Consider the following 9,100-nt stretch of genomic DNA (forward strand, 5'->3'; position numbering starts at 1 on the left):
CTATAGGTCTCTATAGAGAAGTTAATAATCAGATAACCCAGTCAAGTCACTTTTTATAAATTACTTGATAGCTTTTGTAGATTAAGAAGCATTTAATGTAGAGGATTACATGCTAACATGCCAAAGGTATTTATAGATATATTTTTCCTTGTATTGCAGATTACAGAGAGGAGAGGGGTTGCATTTTTTTTTTTTTTGCATTTCTCTGAGCAAAAAGAGTTAGCTTAAATTTTATTTCTTTCCCCAAGAAAGAATAAAGAAATAAGATAAAAGGTGAAAGTAAAAGAGAACAGTTATCCTTTGTTTAGCTGGCACTAGGAGATTAACCTAAGAGATTAACTGAATTTACTGCAAGATATCACATCACTGGCTATTAATGCTCTTCCATCTCTGCTGGTGGTGCATCCATGTACCTGTTGTGTCAGGCATCGGGCTGGGAGCAGGGACACTCTGGGAACTGTGCAAACCGCTCCCTCTGCTGGCACCCGGGCAGGAGGAGGATGGAGAAGTGGAGAAAGCACCTGACTGCCATGTAAACCAATAAAGGAAAATATGAGATGACTCGAGAGAACTGCAGAGTCTGAGGAGGGAAGGCCAAACACAGGAAGTGGGTAAAACAAGATTAGCAAAATGGGCCAAAAGGCACGGGAGGGCTGGCAGGAGCCAGGCAGAAAGGGCCAAGGTGACAAAGGCAGTAGTAGTTTGTGACAGAGGTTGAACAGCTGGTGATGAGCAGGGCATGTGTGACACAGGGAAGAGTAGGACAGGGAGTGGACCAAGCAGAACCATTGGAGAACATTTTAGTGGAAAGGGGCATGGTGACTGAATGTGGGAGCTGAGATACCAGCTGGCAAAAGGGGACATGAGTAGGGGGGATAGGTAGTTGCAAGAGAACAAGTGGACAGCAGGAAGAGTTGTGTGTGGGAGAACAGAGGAAGACTAAAATAAGACAAGATGTAGAAACACAAATGAGGTGGGAAATGAAGTTGGGGTTGCTGGACTTGCAGCTCCCTTTTCTGGCTCACAAATAGCTGTGAAACCTACCAGCAGGACATTTCTCTCCATTTCTTTCCCACCCCACCACCTTCTTGACAATCTGAAAAGGTAGCAGGCTGTTCCTTGTGGTGTGAATCCTTTGGCAGGTGACACTGTCAGAATCAAAACAGTCAAGTCTTCCACATTTATGTCCATTGCTGTCTGCTTATGAAATGATTGTGGCAAGGTTTGGTCATCCTCTAGTTTTAACAATGGAATCTCAGAGATGTTTACTGACAGCAGGCAGCCCTTAATTTCTCTTTGGCTCCCTGGAAGGGAATCCACCATCCTAATCCCAGACTCTTCCTGCCTTTTTTCTGTGAGTTTGTTCTCATCACTCCACTCTTTATCTATATAGAGTTTTAGCAGCAAGCCCTTATTCCAAACTTTGCTCCTGTTCCCTGTCCCACACCACAGGCAGGTGGCTGTTTATGTAGGGGACAACTTCAAAACTCTTTTCACTGGCAACAAGTCTCTACTTGGTGACCTCTGAATATCTGTGTGCACTGTGCTGAGAGGAGAGAGCACTGTGCTCTTGGTTATTTATAAGGTCCAGCACCTGTTCCTCTTTTACATCTCAGTGAATAAAATCACTCTCAGAAAACTAAAATTTCTGGTAGTTTGTTTCTGTTCCTTCTTGAATCCATGGTCGAATTGAGAAGGTTTCTTTTACTTCTTTTGTGTGAGTGTAAGAAAACTAACTGGAGGGGTTTTTTTTTAAATTAGCATTATCCTTATCACAAGAAAGGGAGGATAACACTGCAGTATTAAAAGCTGAGTGTATCCATAAGAAAGGAAGGAAATACACAAAACACTGGGCACTGATTGCTTGTACCTCAGGCTGCTTATGTTTTGTGGGAGTATCTGCCCCACAGAGGAGAATCAAAGGCTTTGAAACTCAACACCAGTGAAGCCCTTTGCCCTTCTGGGTATGGCTGGGAAGCAGTACAGAGGCAGCAATGTGTGATGGCAAGAAATCAGCCTGATGTGATAAGAGGATGGGAACACACTGACTGACAGTGTTCTTCCCAGAATTCCCATTTAGAGCTGATACATTTGACATAACAGTGAGAGGGAAACAAAGAAGTTAGAAAGCCCTTGGGTTTTCAGCAAAAAAAGAGTATCAGACCTGGTAACCTCTCTACTGGTTCTACCCATCAAGTGCATACAAAACAACAATAGCCAGGCACAGAGAAGGATGAGAGTGTGTTTCAGGGTCCAGTGAGGTAGCCAAAATCTGCTGCTGGCCCCAGTACCAGAGAGACACTGATGCAGCTGAGACATATCCTGTAGATTGTCCAGAAGCCAGAGACACCGGGTAAAAGTCCTCATCAAGTTTGCCATTAGCACTTAAGGGAATCTACTGATTCTCAGAAGGAAAGAAATGCAGTAAGGCTACTAGTTACTGTGCCATGGATCAGTTTGAAAATGCTTCCTTTCTGCTAACAGAATGCAAGAAAAGAGAACTAAAAAATGCTTTACCTTTTGAGGAGGAAGATATTTATTTCCTGTATTACTAGAGCTTGGAAAAGCCCAAAGCCTGAAGTATTTATTCAGTTTGAAGTGTAGGGTAATAAACTGATTATGTTCATTGGGCAACAAGGCAGGAGTGCTTGGTTGTTAGTACTATAACCCCATTCCTTGAAGCTATCCAGAAATTAACCATTTTACTTGCTCTTCTTTGGAATCTGGTGCAAGTCCTTGAGAGACCATTCAGGAAAGATATCAGTAGTAAGAAGTGCTCTGATCTAGAAGCTGCTCCATTTATTCTTGGCACATCTGGTACAGTCAGCAGCTTGCAAGCTTTCACTTATACAAATTGCTAAAGAGTTATTATATCTAATACATCCCCTAACGAGCAAGGCTCTAAATATGGCTTTGTGAAAGTGGCAGCTGTAAAAAGTGTCCATCCACACACAACTGAGCAGAACTGAGGCTTTTTCTTTATTCACAAGCCATAGGATTAAAATGTATGTCTCTGTAGCTCACTGTGGTGCCCAAAGTAGCGGGTTTTCCATGTTGTCAGTCAGATACCGAACCTGGGAATAAAGCCTAAAGGCCAGGGAGTAGCTGCTGCCTGTTAGGGTAAATAATAAAAACAGGACCAATATTCACACAATTTACTTTTGTTGTTGATGAGATTTTTTGTTTTTTGCATATGGCAAATGTAAAAGTAGTGCAACCTACATTGTAGGAACAGATCTTAGCAATAGGTTTCAAGGGAAAATCATGGTCTCTGAGGCCTTATGTCAGCAGGGAGACTTCAAACCTGATGTGGCTTTCTCAAAAACACTCATTTCCCTTTGTGGCTTACCACAAATGAATGGTGGCAAATAGGTGAATTCTGGGGGGCGGGGGGGAGGGCAGGGGTCAGTCACTTGCATCATGGCTGGGAAAAAACCCCCATGAGACTCCACAGGGTGATGCAGTGGGCAGCATTGGTCAGTGTATGGGTGTGACGGCCACCTTGACAGAGAAATTCCTGATTGTGATAATAGGAGGGGCAGATTTCATGAAACAACTATTATCAGTGTAGTCCAGATCAGAGCTCTTACACTTGGAAACGGATGGCTGAAGATTTTGTAATAGCACAGTCCTGTTTATACTGAAACTCCACTTCCAACTCCTCATCAAGGTTATTAGCCCTGGTGGTTGTTAAGGATGTTTTTGTGGTAAGTTCAAGTATGAACATTTCTGAATTAGTACAGCCCCCTTCACAAAGCCTTACAGTCTCCAGAGGGGAAACAAAACAAAAGAGGATTCCTTCTCTCCCTCATCCTTTTATTGGTCTCTGCTAATGCAGCTGTACTATAGGTAATAAGCAATTTTCTGATGTTTATACAACTCTCCTGTACTTTATTGAGTGTAATGTAAATCAGATCTAAACACACATCCGTGCACTATAGTCATCTAAATTTTTTATAAGCTTGCTAAATAAAAACAGCTGTCCAAATCTGCCACTCTTTAATGAAGTCCAAAAGTTGGCAAATATTCATGATAAGTATACAATTTTAAAGAAGTCTTCAACCATAACTGCTACAGAAGCCAGGAGTTTCAGAGCATGTTCATAGCATTTCTGTAGAATATCGTGCAACAAGACAGTAAATTGTCTTTAAGGAAGTTTTTTCATGTTTAAAAGCAGCTGTACCTGTTTTGCTTCAAATAATATCTTAAAACTTTATAGAACAAAATGCTCATCACCATGCATCCCTAGTGGTGAAAATGGCCATTATAACTGGAAATGAACCTGGACCAAACTGCATTTGAACAATGCAGTGAGCAACTCCTTATTTAAAAGTGATATTACTTTGTGATGACTGAATTAAGAAGGCATAATGTCAGGCCAGAAACTGTTTTCTATCCAATTTTTAAGGGGGGCCTAGAATGTGAAAGTTAAATATTGCAGTCGAATTTTGGAAATTCTTTAATACTGGAATGCCTGTTTTCCAGGACACTTAAGTGCTACAAGAATAAAGCAGTGCTGTGATGAGATTGATTTTCTGTAAAATAGTAAGCAGTAGAAGTTAAGGACTCTTGAATGTTTCTGACAAAATTTCCCTTCACAGCAGCAACTTTTATTCGTGAACCTAATTATAGTCTCTTAGTATATGCTTCTTTCTAAACACTCTCTGTGTGCATGTGAAATGACTGCTGTCCTTTGTTTCTTCCCTTGGGTTTGTAGTTTTTCGAGTACACATCCCACAATGAAATACGTTACAACACACGGCAGCCGGAAGTCTGCGCAGCCGTTGATTCAGGAACTGACTACCTGACGATGTACTTGTGTCAAGAAAATGCCCACAGTGTTCCTGAAAACCAGAAGTTTATTTTCAGAGAGGTAAGTGTGCCTGCTTGGGTTCGGGTTTGGTCTTTTTTGCGAGTGGGTGGAAGGAGAATTGTTGAATTTTTCAGATTTTTATCTTACTGCATACACATGGTGCTACAACACTGGCGCAGGTCTCTGGGAGAAATAGGCTATCTTGGCTTTTAACATCTGAACACAGAAACGGGGTAGTGAGCAAAGAGCATTCCAGTCATAAAGAACAGGAAGATTATAGGAAGGAAAGCACCCTTGTTAGCATCAAGGAGGTTGGGAACATTCTCTCTTGCATGTCGCCCCTGCTGTTTTCTCCTGAGATTGAGGTGCTTCAATATAACCCTGTCCCAGCCAGTCATATGGCTGGTCTACTTCTCTCTTTTAATTGACTTATTTCCCAATATTTATATTCTCATTTATCCCCAATACTTCACACATCACCATTACTTTGCACTCTTTCCTGCTTTTAAGCAGCTTCCTCTACATGATATTAGAAAAGTTTGTGTTTAGTAGTTTTGAATCCGTAAAGAAGCCCCTGGATGCCTGAGAGAAAATAAGCTGGGTGAAAAATGATGGCCTTGGTCAGGTTCTGGAGTGTTGTTATTTGGCTAATGGAAAAGGTCACATAATATATCAAAATGGTATATTTACATAATGTGTCTGCATAATGCATCGAATCCCTACAGGCTCCATGGCTGACAAATGTCACACTTCGATACTACCAGCAGTGATAGGTAGCAGGGTAAACTCTAAAAAAATAAGATGGAAGTTACTGTCTGTTCCCTAAATCTAGTCCAGACTGAAGCTCATAGTGATATTACTAAATAAAAATGTTTAAAAGGTTGACTTTATAAATTATATTTCATTTTTAATGTCATCTTTTAACAAAATTGCTCAGTCATATTGCATGAATCCCTAAGATGGTGTATATTGAAGGATCTTCAGTCACTTCAAGAAGTAATCAAGAGAACTGAACTTTTCAAATTGAAAAAATGAAAAAATTGAAAAAAATTATGGAATGTATCTGTTTCCACTGTTACCATAATTTCATCATCTGAGACTTTAGAAATTACTTTAAATGTTCTTTCTCATGATCACTTTGTGTGTGTGTGTGATTTGAACGTACTGCTCTGCTCCAGTTCCTTTTCTGCTGCTGCACTAAATCAAAAGCACCAGTCTCCACCTTTCAAGGCGAGTGATGGGTGAGGTGTCAGCACCACATTTCTTTTGCTTTGTGCATAGTACTGTCAGGCAGCTGTCCTTATGGATGGAGCATAATCAAAGACTTGAACAGCCTTCCCAGCAGCTTGGCAAGAATTGAGTTCTTGCGGACACTGAGTCCAAAATGAGTGAGATGGATACTGATTAATCCGCTCTAAAACTTGAATTATTGTGATGGAAGCAAGAAAGTAATTCTGCAGCTGAATCTGTCAGCAAGTCTGTGAGCAAGCGCATGCTGCTGGGCATCAAGAGCTGCAGCTCAGGATGCAGTTAAGTGCAACATTCCTGATGGGGGAAGGAGCAGACTTCCACAGGAGTCAAGGCTATGGACAGAAACAAGGCATTGGCATTTTTCTTTCAAAGCTGCCAGGGGCCTTGGGAATTGCTGCACCCAGGCCAAGGGGATGGCCTCAGAGCAGGGCAGTCCTCCACAGCTGCTACCCTGCCCTTTTGCGGCTCGCTGTCCTAGCTGACAGCACTCCTGGATTGGAAGGAGAGACTTGATCTAGAGATAAATGTAAAAAAAAGGGCCTGAGGTCTCAAAATGTGTTCTTTAGGGAATTTGACTGTGGAGGCCTGTCAGACCTTACACTTCTGAGGCAGCTTTCCTTTCAGCAAAGCAAGTGAACTCCATACACATCTGCAGAAAAGGGGCATACTTAGATACTTTTACTTTTTCCATCAAAAATATACCCTATGAAGAGACAGGAAAATTTCTTGCTAAAATATTTCCAACATTTATGCTTAATGAGCAATATTTACCTTTTACTCACAAGATGTGCAGTAAATTGATACATTTGGGGGTAATGCTTGTGCTTGGCTTAGTTCTTTTCTGCCATATTGTGGTCCAGTTACAAAAGGCAATGAAAGCAAATGTTAGCACATCCTTTACAGGCTGAGATGCCACTTCATGAGTCACTCTAAAGCAATGCTGATGTCAGGTTATGTAAGTTTAAAAGCAGAATATTTGGATAAAGTTTCAGACATCCTCAAGTTAGGCTTTACTGCACAACCCCATTGGAAGAAAGAAGCTTCTCCTTCTCACAATCCCTCCTTCCAATCCCTTTTTCCCAGTTGCTGAACCCAAAAATGTTCAAGGTTGCTTTACTGCCCAAAATCCATTCCTTGCACAATCCCAAGGCATGCCACAAAATGGCCGCCACCGAAGAATATGTGGGATATTCATTTGTTGCAAATGATTTCTGTTATTTCAAAATACAGTGGTATGTCTGCAATTTTTGAGACCTGAAAAGCTAACTTTTTTTCTGTCTTTTGTAGGATGGTACCTTGTTTCACCCACAAACCCAGAGGTGCTTACAAGCCGAGGCAAACGCTTACAATGGGAACCCAGCACCATTGCTACGACCTTGCACCAACTCGGACTATCAAAAATGGTTCTTCAAAGAAAGAAGTTGATCCAGATGTTGTCTAGGATATAGCTGAATACAAAATAATGTGCTCTTTCTAGTCAGCAGTTAGTCAGCCTTTTGAAAAGCTCATAAGTGATATATTTTTGTATGGAAAGAACTGTAATTAGTTGACAAGCCTTGGATCTCGTTTCCTGGAGCTTTAGAAGGCACTAAGTACTGAGAGCTTCATAAAGTGCCACAGAATCTGCTCCTTTTTATTTGGCAGCTACATAACTGCTTCTGAAGTGTCTTAGGTTCTTTACATGTGACATTTTTTTAATCTGCTGTGTGGAAGTAAGGCAGTCACAGAAATTGCACTAATGTTAATCTGCCAATAACTTAAAATGTTTATTTTTCTACTAAAACATTCTCAAGTTGGATTTTTTACAGATAGTAGTTAATAATTGTTCTTGTCTTTTAAATACCAAGAAGGTAAATGTAGGCCATATTCTGCCCTAAGTCACTACCAGAAAGCCCATACTGAAGACAGTGTGGATTTACACATAAAGGCAGAGTATGACTGCATGGTTTTGCACAAATAACAATCTAGTTGCATACAAATTGCACATGCTTGACAATACCATACCTTAACTGATCTGACAATTTTAGATGTTCATGGCACTTGAAAAGTTTCTAATCATGCTTAAGATGGTTTGGGAGTAAAATGGGGATTTTCTCATCTTTCTTAAAGGCAGAAGGCAACAATATTTAAAGGTGATGCTTTGGGAAAACCTGTTTTGATTCATATGGGCCCAGCTATGTGGCTGCGTCCTAGAATCCACAACCAACTTTAACGTTATGTGGATTTTCAATGTGCATAAAACTTTCAAAATAATAATATCGACAATTATTTTGTAAAAATTTGAAAATTACAGTTAGAGAAAATGAGTCTTAACATTTAAGAGTTTAAATGATTCGTGGAAAAAATATTTTTAAAACAGTTTTACAACTGATTTCTGTGAAATTCAGCTAATATTAATACAAAAATTATTGTCTTTGAGGTGTAACTTGCATTTTGTCTGGGAGCTCCTTTTAGATGAGTTGACCCTGCATGTGGTCCTGCTGAAAACAGGGGGTGTATCTGCAGCAGTCCAGGATGGTTTGTGCCCTGGTGTGTGGGATCTGCCTTGCCCAGTCAGACAAGGAATGTGTAGCAACGTGTCTGGCCATCGACCATCAGCATTACCATGTTGATTAGAAGGGTTTCAGCTCATAAGAGGAGTTTCTTTCCCTGTCAGATGAAGGAATGCTTATGTGTAGAAGGATGAAAAAATGTCAACCTTTTTCCCCCCAGAACTCTGAGCATCTGTTTTGATTAGTTTGGTATGTGTTTTGTTCTTTGCTTTTGTTCATGTTTTCTATAAAAAATGTACAGCCTTTCCTTTGAATCTGCATAAGCTCATGCCATTTTGGCATACCTATTTATATGATTGGGTGTGGGGGGAGGGTTTCTGCTTTTAGGAGATACATGTGTACATGTTCTTCCAAGGTCTTTCTTACCCATGTAGATAGAAGGTTTTTGTGAGCACCTTTGAAATTTTGTCTCTGTGGGCTAGACTGATGAAACTGATGTTAGAATTAATAAAATATTTTGTGATTCAGTAGAGTGGGAAATGTC

The 9,100-nt window shown here is 40.5% G+C and overlaps 1 protein-coding gene across 1 annotated transcript in view; it reads left to right on the top strand.

The window, feature by feature from the left end:
- GALNT12 (polypeptide N-acetylgalactosaminyltransferase 12) overlaps nucleotides 1-8,869 on the top strand; it is a 47,117-nt gene extending 38,248 nt beyond the window's left edge. The window contains exons 9-10 of the mRNA XM_064703458.1: nucleotides 4,718-4,873; nucleotides 7,352-8,869. Of these exons, the coding sequence (XP_064559528.1) occupies nucleotides 4,718-4,873; nucleotides 7,352-7,489 (294 nt within the window). The 3' untranslated portion in view covers nucleotides 7,490-8,869. The remainder of the gene's footprint in view (nucleotides 1-4,717; nucleotides 4,874-7,351) is intronic.
- The last annotated feature ends 231 nt before the right edge of the window (nucleotides 8,870-9,100 follow it).

This window comes from Zonotrichia leucophrys, chromosome 2 (assembly GCF_028769735.1).
Source record: "Zonotrichia leucophrys gambelii isolate GWCS_2022_RI chromosome 2, RI_Zleu_2.0, whole genome shotgun sequence".
NCBI lineage: Eukaryota > Metazoa > Chordata > Aves > Passeriformes > Passerellidae > Zonotrichia > Zonotrichia leucophrys.